This window comes from Gymnodraco acuticeps, unplaced genomic scaffold (assembly GCF_902827175.1).
Source record: "Gymnodraco acuticeps unplaced genomic scaffold, fGymAcu1.1, whole genome shotgun sequence".
In the NCBI taxonomy this organism is placed as follows: domain Eukaryota; kingdom Metazoa; phylum Chordata; class Actinopteri; order Perciformes; family Bathydraconidae; genus Gymnodraco; species Gymnodraco acuticeps.
Genome location: NW_022990238.1, coordinates 2,668,670 through 2,681,485, shown reverse-complemented (window position 1 = coordinate 2,681,485; position 12,816 = coordinate 2,668,670). Strand labels below are relative to the sequence as shown.

The window sequence follows — 12,816 nt, the reverse complement described above, 5'->3', positions numbered from 1 at the left end:
AGCAGTCCTTCTTGCTCACTGTAGTTATACAATGCTGCATTAATTTAGAGTCAGTCAGTCTCAAATGACGAAGAAACTATTAAAAAAAATAAGGCCACAAATAAAGTTTAAATAGACTATTTGTAGAAAATAGTAGAGGCGCTAACATGTAATAACATTAGGTTTTTCTTATTTTTCCAGTGTGGTAATGCACATTGTATGGATTGGGAGTCAGTGGGGCACGACTTGGAAAATATTGAGAAATGTAAGCTTTCATTCAACAAGAAACTGCATACTTTTCATAGATGTATTTGAGTTAGCGTGACATGTGTACCACCCAAGGATGAATAGAGGCCTCACCGGCGCAACAAAACTCATGAGATTGAGAGAAATGCGTGTGCACAGGCCCAAACAGACCTTTGTTAGCAACAACTGAAATGTTTAAAATTCACTGTGTGAATCTTTACCCAACTGAGACACAGAAATCAAATAACAGTACGTTTCAGCAATTTTATTTTTCAAAACATCTAAAATGCAGTACATGGTAAAAAGAAGTCTCACTTTAAAAAGAATATTGGTAGATTGGTAGTGGAGCGCAAACTCAACAGCCGAAACAGCCTTTCAGGGTCAACAAAAAATATGAAAAGAAACTCACATTTTCACAAAAATAATTAAAAAAACGTTTCCACTTCTACATGTAACTAGATGTTTATGTTGGCTACAATGAAGACAGTTTCATTTCTCATGAGTCCATGGGATCTTGGAAAGGAAGAACTCCAGCTGATCTGGTGTCCTAGATTCTAAGAGATCACTTGGTGTCAGGAGGCAGGAAAGCGCCTATCTAGAGGAGTTAGAGCTGGAGCGAGAGCGGTGGCGTCTGCGACCGGGAGACCTGGAGCGAGAGCGGCGCCGTACTGGGGAGCGCCTCCGTGGGGAGCGGGACCTGCAAAGATAACAAGATTAAATGAAAATTCGGACACGGACACCCTCTCCAGAAAGGATCTGGACAGTGTGACTGCATTGGCCGGCAGTAGTAAGATGAGGAACACAAATGAGTAGCAGATCAAAGTTGAGGGTCTAAGGATACAGTATGTCGTTTTCTGTACAGAAACCCCAAAGGGCTTCTTCTTAATGGTGATATAGGGATAATACAACAAATCTATTTGACTTGACTTTGTTAAGCTCTGTTGTTGTCGTTCTGCTGAATGTCTATCATACCAAGTTCACTTGGAGAAGTCCTTGTATGTGTACACATACTTGGCCGATAAAAAGAAACTTGCAGCCATGACCGTAAACAATGGGTCAAATATATGTTGCTACAAAGAAAATACAAATTCTAAAACAAGGATGAATCACATATTCATCATTAACCCGGCAGCAGAAATGATCTATACAATCAGCAAAGTCAATTCAGTTTCCAACTAAATATGAAATATGGCCTGGGTTATGGTACAGTATAATGGCAAGAAAGTCTTTTAACAAGACGACATTTGTGCAAAGTTTGAAGAATTCTCTCAAGGCAGGCCAAACATATCGCGGTCACAACAACGGGACAGACAGAAAATCCCGAAACATTTTGGTCCTGGCCACAGCTGTTGTCAGGATAAAAAAAAAAATCTATGATGGAAGAATTAGCAGACTTAATGGTCTCACCCAAAGAACAGCAACATGTCTTTTTTATATTCAGAAAAGCTCAATTGTTACCGATTGACATGACTACTGAATTTAAATCCTTGAATGTACCTTCTCCTCATGCGTGGTGGACTGCGACGCCACATAGGTGGTGGGGGGGGCATTCTACGAGGGGGAGATGGGCGACGCGGTGGAGGGCGGATTCGTTGGGCCAGAACAGCAGACGCACTGATTTCTTGTCCATCAATCTGACCTATCAGAGCAAGTCATCACAGAAGGTTATTAAACACACATGCAGGGTGTGACGGTGTGAGGCAGAGGCACTAAAGGAAACATGTTGGCCTACCTCCGTCCATGTGTTTCAGGGCCTTCTGGGCCTCATCGGGAGTCTCAAACTCCACATAGGCGTAGCCTTTGGACAGGTTCGGGTGGATCCTGTCTAATGGCATTTCAACCATTTTGATTTTTCCATAAGTAGCAAAGATCTCCTGGATGTGTTCCTGTGCAAAAAAGACAGCATGATTTTCAGAACCATGTAACAGACAACTTTGATTATCTGTGAAGGAATGCTGTTATTATTTTAATTCATAAAATAGACTGCCCAAAACAAGAAAACAAAGAGCTAGTTTAACGGATAATAAACAATTAATTCAATGCTTCATTTTTTACTTTACTGCAGTTCAATTCTGTTTCAGGAGATGATGATTATGTTCTTATCTACCTGCCATGACGTTACTGAAGTAGTGCCATCATCTCAAATCAGGTTATATCATACGTTCTGCCATTTAAACACTTTTTTTTTTTTTTTTTAAATGCTCAGCTTACCTTGGTGACATTTCTGGTCAGCCGGCCTAAGTGAACTTTAGTTGGTTTGGGGCTTGGGCTTCTCTTCCTCCGCTCCTTATCATCTCCCCTTTTCTGTGTTTTTGACCTGCAGAATCACAAACGATACAAAATCATTGATTGATTTTATCACGACTTAAAACAAGTGTGAATACAAGACATCATAGAGTATAATTATTGTGTAGCTGAAATCGAAGAAGTAACTCACGCTGATCGGGAGCGGCGGCGGTTGTCATGGCGCCTACGGCTGGGGCTCGGGGAGCCTGAGGAGCTGGAGGAGGAGGAGCGAGAGCTGGAAGAGCCCGAGCGGCTGGAGCCAGAGGAGCTGGATCCACTGGAGGAACCCGAGCTGGAACCAGAGCTGCTGCTTGAAGTAGAACTAGATCTGGACCTGTTTAGCGTCAAAGAAAAAACAGGTTAGGTACAAAATGTATCACTTAATTTTCAAATTAAACTTAATTATGATATAAATAATACAACCAACCTGCTGCTGCTGCCAGTGGAAGCACTGCGGTGCTTCCTTGCCTTGTCCCGTCCTCTTTCTTTGTCTCCTTCCTTGGTACTAGTCTTTTCTTTGCCTCTGTCTTTAGTTTTTTCCTCTTCCTTCCGCTTTGTAGGTGACGGTGCCCTATAACAAGAGGCAAGCGGCTGTTACTTTGAGATCAGAAACTTTATGGAGCTACAAAAAACAACAATTTGTCTAACATGTAGACGTAAAATGTCCGTAAGTAGTGACATATGCAGATCACGATTCTCTAGAGAAGTTAATTAGAGTTGATGCTGTTTATTGTTTTTATTTTATTTATAATTTGTTTACAACTTTAAAGATTTTTAGACTTTGATGCCTGAACACATTGCTGCTGTAACAATTTCAAAATGTGGGATCGATAAAGTTAATAAAATTGGGAAATGTTATCGTTGCAGCAGCATGTAAAACAAGTATTGCACATACAACAAGTAGAAAATAAACTATTATACAATATAAACATCTCAAAATGGAAGATAAAAAATACTTAAGAGTGAAAATATAAAAGTTGACCGTGAAAAAACAATATGTAAACTATCTGAAAAATAAAACAATATTGAAGGGCTTAATTAAAGCTAAGACAATATACAAATGGGATATTATTAAACATTTAGAGTGCAAGAATGACATATTACATGTAAATGGTAAATGTATGTACAGTGAGAAGTTATAAGTCCAGTTCAAAAGAGAAACTATGGAGCATTGAGTGAGTTGTTATACAGACTTATTATCTATCCAACTAGACCGTCACTAAGCAAATCGGAGCTTAACCCCTGGCCTGTACCGTTACAAGAATTACACAACCACATTATTTGAATTTTAAGATGTTTAGCAGTTTAAAATGTTGTTATATGTGGATTGTGTTTACAACATTATTAGTATTATTAATCATGAATTAATCAATGAAATGTGAGACTAGTAAGCCTTACCGCCGACAACGGAAAACCCGCCGCCATTGAAATTAATACAACTGACTGCTCAAAACAAGGTGGACCTAGCCACTGTTGATTTATCGATGTATAGGCTGTTCGTTAGTGCACAAGCGGTTAAAAATTACGACACAATTCACTTTAAACAATTAAAAATGTAATGGAAATTAAATAAGCGGTGTTGTAATTTAAAAAAAGGCTTAACTTACATATTTTTCAAACGACGTGGTTAGCTTCAACCACTTGCCGCGGCCTGGGAAAGGAGTCGCTCAGTGATGACCAAAAAGCGGAAGTGACGTGATTAGCCGAGCGCCACGTACATTTGTTTATTTATGTTGTCGATAAAACCTTGGTGTGACTACATCGTGGCTATGATAAGATTCAATATGTCATCATAGTACATGAAATTATTTAAACACCAATTCATCTGCCCTCTTGTTTGCAAGGTGAGCGTTTTGTTGTATAGCGGTACTGTGCTAAAATAGCTAGTAGCTAGCTCACCTAACATCTGGTTTGTACAGATGTTAGAGGAAAAAAAACAAATATTGACAAAAGTATATAATATGATAATCTTGCATGAGTATTCAGTATGTTATAAGGTTGCTTGCCTAGCTGGGATACGTTGATTTTACTGTGTTATAACAAGAAACATTGTATTGTTCCAAACGTGGTATTAGGTAAAAAAACATGATACAATTATGTATTTATTGTTATAAAATTAGGGATGGCGTGAGAACAAATGTTATGTAATTGAGGCAGCTACACACTATACTGCATTAAGTAACTGGTATTTTACAGAGTAGAACATATCCAAAGATGCAGCACGTATTGTCACACATTCTTCTCATTTTGTTCATTAATTTATCAGCATAAACCATACAACAAATATTAGGTACAGTATTTTTCTAATATATGATATAAATATTTCAGAGCTTAAGAGCCTTTCTGGAGTGAGAGACCATGGGCCGGTTGGATGATGCCGCGAAACACAAAGTGGTGGAGCTGCGGAAGGCTGGTCTGAGTTTACGCAAGATCAAAGCTGTGTTGGAGCTGGAGAACATCAAGGTTTCTGCTCAGGCAATCTACTTGTTCTTAAGGGAGTTCCAAGGGAGGCCGCCAGGGAGGGTTAAACCTATGGAGACTGGAGGAAGCACATCAATCGCACAGATACAGCATCGAACCGGAGCACTACAAGAGGGCTGGAGTAACATTCGAATTCAAAATCTTCTGCGGGATGCATCTCATCATGCTGGCTTTGCAGCTGCTTCAAATGTTCTCAAACAGACTTCCACAAATCCAGATTTTGGTGCAAAGCCATCTGGCTCTGGGGTGACAAGTGGAGGCAGCAGGCCAGAAATGCAACAGGAGGGAGATAAGGAAGAAAATGACATCCAGATTGTAAGTGTCACCTCCCTTGCACAGAGCTGCCATCAAACAGTTCCTCAGTCCACTGTAGCAAGAGCAGAGACTGCTGTGTCTTCCACACTAACAGCTGCTGCAGCGTTGATGAGGAGGAGAGTAACAGCTTCTCCAGCCACCAATTCAATGCTGGCAGCTCGAAGAAGGCTTTTGGATAAAGCGCTGGCACACAGAGTGAAGGTACCTACTTATAAATAATTTCTCAATATCTGTTAGTCATAACCTGCATGAACAGTTTTCAACAGTCTTTCCCTCAGGTGGCGTCGTTGTTGAGGAGAGATCCCTCCAGTGTCCAAGCTGCCAATATGAGAAGTTCAATACCACAACTGTCCGAAACGTGTGATCTGACCACTGAAAAGGTGAGAAGTTACTTACATTTGTGCAGTGTTAAACCGTACAAGGATTTATAGAAAAAATACAATTCTCAACTTCACTCCAATTTGGACTAGCCAAACAGACTATGGTTTGTGGAAGTGCCCTTATGTTTTATTTTAACTAGATGTTAACTTTTGTAATGTTTTTGTTTGTTTGTCATGTACACAGACTCTTATGGAAGGGCAGTCCGATGGAGGTAGCACCACCAGGCGTTTTCTCACACAAAGACCAGGTCCGTCTGTGCGTTCCCTTCACCCTGTCCCTCGGGTTGGCATTCGTCTTCCTAACCGCCCAACAGCACCTTCAACATCCTTAGCTCCTGGGGTTGCCCTCATTCGTCTACAAACCCCAGGAGGCCAGGGCGGAACTCGTAGTGAGGGGAACCCGAGCCCCCAGCAAGCAGTCCAGGACACTGGAGGGAGAGGTGGTCTTCAGGATCAGATCCAGACCCTGGGCTCAGAGGTGCGCAGCTTGGGTCTGGCAGTGAAGATGCTGGTGGAGCAGCAGTGCCGCCTTGAGAGGGAGCAGGGGCAGCAGACACACATTCAGAAGCAGATCCTCAGCACACTACAGTGCATGGCCACCAATCTGGGACGTTGTAACGTTGTTCAGAAGCAGCACAACAAAACTCCCTCACCCTCTGGTTTGCCAACAGCTTCTGCATCTACCTCCTTCAGCCAAGACACCTTCAACTTCAGTCCAGGCACATACACTCAGTGCAACCAAACCCAGCCAAACTACAACTCTATAGAGAGTTTAGAAAATGTAGAGGCCTTTAAACTGCCTGGACTGAGTCCTTCAAGAATGAATGGCTTTCCACCATGTAGCAATGCTGAGAACCTTCCACTTACCCACACTCCCCCTCATACACAAGCTTATGTAGCTTCATACCCACCCAGTCAAACCCTTATGCCTCCTTACACACAGTCCTATGTCTCTACATACAGCCAGTCACATTCTCAGACTTTCGGTGGAGCAGTAAATAAAACAGCTGATTTCCAAAACAGCTGTTCGGCAAGGACTCTCCAGGACTGCAGTGTGTCCACACAGCCGGTGATGAACTCTGACCTCTCGTTGCAGGATCAGCAGATCAATATTATCAAGGTCGAAGGACCTTAGTAGCTTTCAGATGCCATAATGTTTTGGGACCATAGGGGCTTGGATGTGCTTCTACATATACATACGTAATATACACATGTTTTTTACAATGAACAGAAGCTGTAGCAATTCTAAAATGTATTTATTTTTTACATTTTAAGAGAATACAACAGCAATAGAATGCAGTGCTTTAGTTATAATGTGTTGATAATAATGATGTGTCCTTACAATAGGCAATGATTAATGGAATGATTATGTGCAGGCACTACCTTTGTCACTCCTTTTTTCTATCTATTATTTTTGTATAATCTCGACTAGCATTACTGACTGTTAGTTTTCATACCTATATGATTAATGAAAAAATAAATAAATAAAGTCATGATTAAAATACAAACCACTTTCCCATTTAAATGTGTGAGGCAGTGTCTGAATATATTGTACATACAAATGTGTACAGCAGAAAGCAAGGCAATCGTATTACATATCATTTAGCTGACACTTTTATCCAAAGCGACCTACAAAAGATGCAAGTACATCAGCTTTTAGCTTTTTAGCAAAGTGCACATGCTGGAGTGTACGGTTTAACCATGTCATGGATGAAAGAAGGGTCAGGCTGCTGCATTCTGAATGAGATGGAGGGAGGGAGTTGCAGAACTCTATGCGTACGGTGAGAATAATCTGGACCAGAACCTGCAGTGCCTTCTGGGCCAGTAGGGTGACATGGAGACTGCAATGCTCTAGCTCCCTTCCTCATTGACGACTGACAGCACACAGCTCATGTGGGGAAGGGGTCAGAATGAAGCCCACAACTGGAGTGAGATCCAGTTCATCCTCTGTAACTCCAGGTGGTGGAGTGAAACGAAAGTGCAGGAGGAGGGAGGTGAAGAAGAGGAACAGCTCCATTCTAGCCAGACTCTCTCCAGGACACATCCTGCGACCTTTGAGAACCAAGAGTTTCAGCAAGTTAACTGGATGACATTTCTATGAGTATGTAGTATTATATCTATAAAAGGTTTTTATACCTGCAGAAAATGGCATGGAGGCGTCTCTCCTGATAAATGTACCCTCCTTATCCAGGAAGTGGGAAGGATTGAAAGTGTGTGGGGTTTCCCATTCACTCTCATCCTGCAGGACAGAAGTAAGAAGAGGAAGCACACAAGTCCCCTGTAGGAGAAAGCAGAGAGCAAGGTGGTTTTATTTAAATTGTGGAACCAAAGCACACATTATCTTACTAAAAGCAAACGTATTTAGGCAATTGACCTCTTTGATGAAGTATCCCTGGAAGGTGACGTCTTGGCTAGTTCTGTGAAGAACGGCCATGGGGACAATGTTGGCCAGTCTCTGTGTCTCATGGATGACAGCATCAGTGTACGGCAGGTTCTTCCGGTCTTCAGCTCTGGACTGACGGCTTCCTATCACTCTGCTCAGCTCCTCCTGGACCTTGTCTGGACTCAGATAACATTGAGATTAAGTTGGATCAATATAGAAATACAAATAAATGGTGTTCAAGTCGAAACACTGTAAACTGAATTTCACCAGACGGACATATGGTTTGTTTATGCACCTTGAAACTGAGGGTACTTGGCCATGAAAAGTAAAGACCACTGAAGTGTATTTGCCGTTGTATCAGTCCCAGCAGCAAACAGGTTTATCACACTGTAGGCCAGGTTCTCATCATTGTAGTGTGAATCTTTGTCACCAGCCTCCTAATAAAGACACACAGAAAAGTAAATAGTGGCCTGGCCTTTGTGCTCAATACATTGTAAATTGTGCAACATTTACAAGAGAAGATATTTAATTTAGAGAGGTGAGTATAGCCTAGGAAACCATCAGTCATACTGTATGTAGAGACATGGATAAGTGTAGGAGAGGGTATTGGGATGCAGGGACTTTAATGCACATAGCACGTTATGGGGAGGACATGATACATCGCAACGACCATGGGTGTAAAAAGAGAACTGGATACAGCAATAAAGGATCCCATTGACTCCTATGAAAGTTGCTCATGAAGGTGAAATGGCCTAAATATTGAGTTTAAAAATGACCATGGCTGCTCTCACTTCTCTTATTTTTCATTTCCTCGCTCCTCGGTCTCGTACCGTACCAGTGGCCTTATTTTTGCCGGAGGACCGAGGATCGAGGAGTGATAACGGAGGAGCGATAATCGAGGAACTACCAGACCATCCTCCGGTGAAATCCTCAGACACTCGCCCCGCCCCCTTACTGTGTATCGCTCACTGATTGGACAATGCAGCGCATGCACTGATCTGTTGCTTCTTGACATGAGAGCAGTTTCCCAGCGGAGTGAAGAAAACACACACAGGATCCGAGTCACTGCTCACTTTATACAGTGTTTTGTTTCAATTAATGTATCATTTAGTTACAAATATGTGATATATCTGAACAACAAAGTGGTCAAAAATCATTTTATTCATTTATTGGAAACATTTTCATGATCGCTTTTTTCGTTTACATTTTAAGAATGGCGTTTATCTTTTTTGAGAATGAGTTCTTATTTGATTTTAATTACTTGGGTCTACAACAGATGATCCAAATGTTTGTGTCAGTAAATGTGTACTAACCATGGTACTAACAGAGGCGGGGGTGTTTGTGAAAATAATGGGGACAGTAGAGCCGGGTTGCGTTCCGATAATCCAAAAATTACCTCCTAAATTCTAACCCTATCTCCTATTCCTTGACCTCTGAGTGAAACGTCACGGGGTTAAGGGGTAGTGGATAGGAGAATTCAAAAGGACTTAGGAGAAGAGACTGCGGTGCTTAGAGAATCCGAATGCACTTTCACTATCCGACGTGTTTATGATGCGCCAGCGGACGTCATGAATGTGCGTCTGCTGCTGTGGGGAAACTATGGAAACTACAGTCCCCAACTCCGGCCTGCCAGTAAACCCAAAGCAGAAGAAGAAGAAGTGACATCAGCGGCTTCATTTGCGTAATCTTCCCTCAGGGACTTATTCCGGTGTGAACGCGATCGGCTCTTAGTTCTTGCGGGGTACTAAGTGCTGGGAACTAAATACGGCAAAGTACTTGTTGTGAAAGCGGCTCATGCTTGATGCTTCCCTGGTGGGAGGGACTAGTCACAGGGAAACAACGCAAGTGAGGGACGCAAGGAATCCATTTAACAGAAGTGAGACGCAGCCCATATCTGGGCAAATAGAGAATGTACACTTGTTTAGAAGCTCCGCCTCCAATAAAGGATACACAAATGTCTCTTCACCCATGCGCCTATATCTAATGGCGCATTTCCACTACAGGGCCTCGCTCGGTATGGCTAGGCCTCGTTAAGCCTTGTTAGGACTGGCTCACTTTATGCTGCGTTTCCATTACAGTTTAGTAGCTGGGGCAGTAACTATAGTAACGCAGTGTAGGCGGAGCCGTGACGTCATCTTCAATGAGAACCACAGAAAAACAACATCAGCCATTAGATGTTAGCACTCATATCTGTTCAGAAACTTGACAAAAGTTAAACAAGTACAAACCACAGACTGTCTGTGTCATGGCGAATACAGTCGCTGGTTTATTTATGTCTGTATAGGCCGTTGTTGTGAGTGTGGACGGTCGGAGCATATACTAAGTAAGCTTAGCCGATCTCCATTTAGAAAACACGCATTTTAAAAGGTTTTTTGCCTGCCGTCTATCTGCAAACTTGTCAAAGCATTAATTAATGTTTTTTACTAACCGGTATCAGTATATTGTTACTTCGGCATCATACGTATATTACAATTAAATCACGGTCAAATATGTTCATTTTGTTGTAGTTGTAGCCCCCTTGCCAGCGATTCTTTCTCTAGTTTAGCATACTCAACCCGACTCAACCTGGTTGTTGGCCCGGAAAGAACCTCGATTTTATGGGGCCAGAAAAACTGTGAAATAGTACCCGCTAGCCGGAACTACGCCAAGTGGAAACGCAACCAAAAACGGGCCGGGCACGGCACGCTTAAAGCGAGCTCCGCGCTGTAGTGGAAATGCGCCATAACACCAAATATGTAGTACCACCGTTTGGCCACTATGATAATTTGCTTATAAATCCAGCGGACTTCTTGGCAATGACCATACTGGATTAAGCTGGGTGAAGACTTTATTCATTTACTTGTGCTTCTATTTGGATGTGTTTTCTTAATCTGAAGTGTGTTGCTATCGATGGCCAGTGAAAGAGGGTTTAAATGCAAATGAATTGTTGATCAGTGTTATCAGCCATGGTTTCACTGGAGTTAGACATATTACCTCAAGACTCAGTTTACGGGTCAGGAATGCATCCACAAAGCATCGGCACATGTCAGGGTTCAGAGTCTCCTTCAGGTCAGCTATCATACTCCTTGTTTCCTTCATGCTGTCCTCCACCAGTTTCATCAAATTCCTCCAGTTTTTAATACAAGGTCCCAGCCAAGGAAACGCGTTGTATATCTGTAATACAGCAGAATACCAAACACGTTCATTGTTTTAGGACTTAATGTAAGAATTATGACTGCCATGAGATCTCAAGCCCCAGCTGGTTTCATTAGAATAGTGTTTTTGTTTGATTTTACATTTGGTTGTTAAACCTTAGGTTTTCCTTGTAATCATCAAGTTAGTAAATCTGAAATCAGTCTGTAGTACCAGAATGGATGCTGTTCCCGTAAGACGGGTGACTTCGTGGTTTCTTTCCAACATAGCTTTGATTTCAGGGTCCTTGTATTCAAATCTCTTTCCAAATATGAGAGCGGATATAATATTTGAAGCTGCGTAATTCATCATATGGGCGTTATCAAAGGCTTCACCTAAGAAAAGAAGAAGAATTGTGTAACTTATTCAAGGTTCTGTTGCTGTATAAAACTGTTCATTGTTAGTTAGGATACTGTTACCTTCATGCTTTTGAAATTCTTCAATCAGGTAGCCACATTCTTCAATGATTTTCCCTTCAGTAATCCTTTTGCCCATCCCAAAATCTTTTAGTGTGCTTAGAGCAAAGCGCCTCATTTCTTTCCACACATCACCGTTTGAAAAGATTATTCCTGGAAAGAGGAGTAGTTGACATGTTCAGACAAGGACAAAAACAGTCTAGTAAAACACAACAAACAAAGAAACATTTATTTACCGTGTCCTTGGTTGAAATCATAGGCTAACGGACTGATCTCTCGTTCTCCAAACTCCTCAGCATGGTTGACCAGAGCCTGTTTGACTGTCTTGTATCCTGCCAGGACCACCACCTTCTGCATTCCTAAGTAAAATGTAAACACTGGTCCATGTATTTTGGACAGCTAAAAGAAAGAAGCAAGTAATAGTGAGACTGACTGTTCTCTATAAGAAATGTAATTTACTTAACAATTGTGCATTTTGCATTTTTTAAATACAACTTTCTTGTCTTGTATTAAAGCAAATAAAAGTACCACATAGCTTAAGACAAACAACACATTTCTTACATCAACAAGAGAGCGGTCGAGTCTCTTGAGATCCACTTGAAGCAGATTTCCCAGCAGGGGAAAAGGTCTAGGCCCCGGTGGCTCCCTCCTGCTGTTGGAGCTGAAGCTTGAGTAAATAAAGTGTAGGCCAAGCAGAACCACAATGGCCACAGACAAAAAGACTGAAGTTGAAGACTGGAAAAGATCCATCAACATGATCCTGCTGTCTACAGTACCTGACTTACTTTAGAAACACTTTTTTAAAGTTCAATGAAAGGATACATGTCTCGTCAGAAACAGGGCTCCCTTTCTTTCCATCTGCTGAAAGATTCTGCTCACATATAACCTTATTTCACCCCTCTATGGGTGGTACTGCAGACCAAGAGTCCCCACCTCCTTTTGTAAATGCTGCACCAATCACACCCATCTAATTTCTTCAGGTCAGCCAGCTGTTCACAGATCTAATCAAACTGTAATTTGTCATAATAATAATAATAATAATACATTTTATTTTTATGATACATAATTAAGTTATTCAAATGCAAGATGTGAAAAATACGGGCAGGACTTTTAAAGAAGTGAGAGTGAGAAAAACGAGCAAAATGGTTTTGAGCGACGC

The 12,816-nt window shown here is 41.6% G+C and overlaps 3 protein-coding genes across 4 annotated transcripts; 1 reads left to right on the top strand and 2 right to left on the bottom strand.

Annotated features, from left to right (window-relative positions):
* Positions 1 to 475: 475 nt before the first annotated feature.
* Positions 476 to 4,245, bottom strand: LOC117548469 (RNA-binding protein with serine-rich domain 1-like). Its single transcript, XM_034219787.1, has 7 exons — positions 4,119 to 4,245; positions 2,939 to 3,082; positions 2,663 to 2,845; positions 2,437 to 2,542; positions 1,958 to 2,111; positions 1,723 to 1,864; positions 476 to 922 (listed from the first exon to the last, which is right to left on the bottom strand). Coding segments are annotated over exons 1-7 (837 nt in total). The 5' UTR covers positions 4,121 to 4,245; the 3' UTR covers positions 476 to 816.
* Positions 4,212 to 7,195, top strand: LOC117548465. Of its 2 annotated transcripts, none has more exons than XM_034219780.1 (4): positions 4,212 to 4,355; positions 4,840 to 5,508; positions 5,586 to 5,687; positions 5,872 to 7,195. In XM_034219780.1, exons 2-4 carry the CDS (start codon positions 4,870 to 4,872, stop codon positions 6,820 to 6,822), a joined length of 1,692 nt encoding a protein of 563 aa, XP_034075671.1. In that variant the 5' UTR covers positions 4,212 to 4,355; positions 4,840 to 4,869; the 3' UTR covers positions 6,823 to 7,195. The 2 variants fall into 2 exon arrangements, with proteins under 2 accessions (XP_034075671.1, XP_034075670.1); XM_034219779.1 differs by having other exon boundaries at positions 5,574 to 5,687.
* Positions 6,927 to 12,537, bottom strand: LOC117548466 (cytochrome P450 2K1-like). Its single transcript, XM_034219781.1, has 9 exons — positions 12,219 to 12,537; positions 11,894 to 12,056; positions 11,661 to 11,810; positions 11,416 to 11,576; positions 11,044 to 11,223; positions 8,366 to 8,507; positions 8,062 to 8,246; positions 7,824 to 7,965; positions 6,927 to 7,739 (listed from the first exon to the last, which is right to left on the bottom strand). The coding sequence occupies exons 1-9, from the start codon at positions 12,411 to 12,413 to the stop codon at positions 7,552 to 7,554; spliced, it is 1,506 nt and encodes a 501-aa protein (XP_034075672.1). The 5' UTR covers positions 12,414 to 12,537; the 3' UTR covers positions 6,927 to 7,551.
* Positions 12,538 to 12,816: the final 279 nt, after the last annotated feature.

What these genes read in the sequence shown, in the direction of transcription:
- LOC117548469 (XM_034219787.1), bottom strand. An exon ending in TCCACTGGCAGCAGCAGCAG is followed by an intron (nt 2,846 to 2,938) that starts GTTGGTTGTATT and finishes GACGCTAAACAG; the next exon opens with GTCCAGATCTAGTTCTACTT. An exon ending in CCTGAAACACATGGACGGAG is followed by an intron (nt 1,865 to 1,957) that starts GTAGGCCAACAT and finishes TTGCTCTGATAG; the next exon opens with GTCAGATTGATGGACAAGAA.
- LOC117548465 (XM_034219779.1), top strand. Translation starts at nt 4,870, where the DNA reads ATGGGCCGGTTGGATGATGCCGCGAAACACAAAGTGGTGGAGCTGCGG. An exon ending in CGCTGGCACACAGAGTGAAG is followed by an intron (nt 5,509 to 5,573) that starts GTACCTACTTAT and finishes AGTTTTCAACAG; the next exon opens with TCTTTCCCTCAGGTGGCGTC. An exon ending in GTGATCTGACCACTGAAAAG is followed by an intron (nt 5,688 to 5,871) that starts GTGAGAAGTTAC and finishes TCATGTACACAG; the next exon opens with ACTCTTATGGAAGGGCAGTC.
- LOC117548466 (XM_034219781.1), bottom strand. Translation starts at nt 12,413, where the DNA reads ATGTTGATGGATCTTTTCCAGTCTTCAACTTCAGTCTTTTTGTCTGTG. An exon ending in TGATTTCAACCAAGGACACG is followed by an intron (nt 11,811 to 11,893) that starts GTAAATAAATGT and finishes TCCTCTTTCCAG; the next exon opens with GAATAATCTTTTCAAACGGT. An exon ending in AGGGATACTTCATCAAAGAG is followed by an intron (nt 7,966 to 8,061) that starts GTCAATTGCCTA and finishes TTTCTCCTACAG; the next exon opens with GGGACTTGTGTGCTTCCTCT.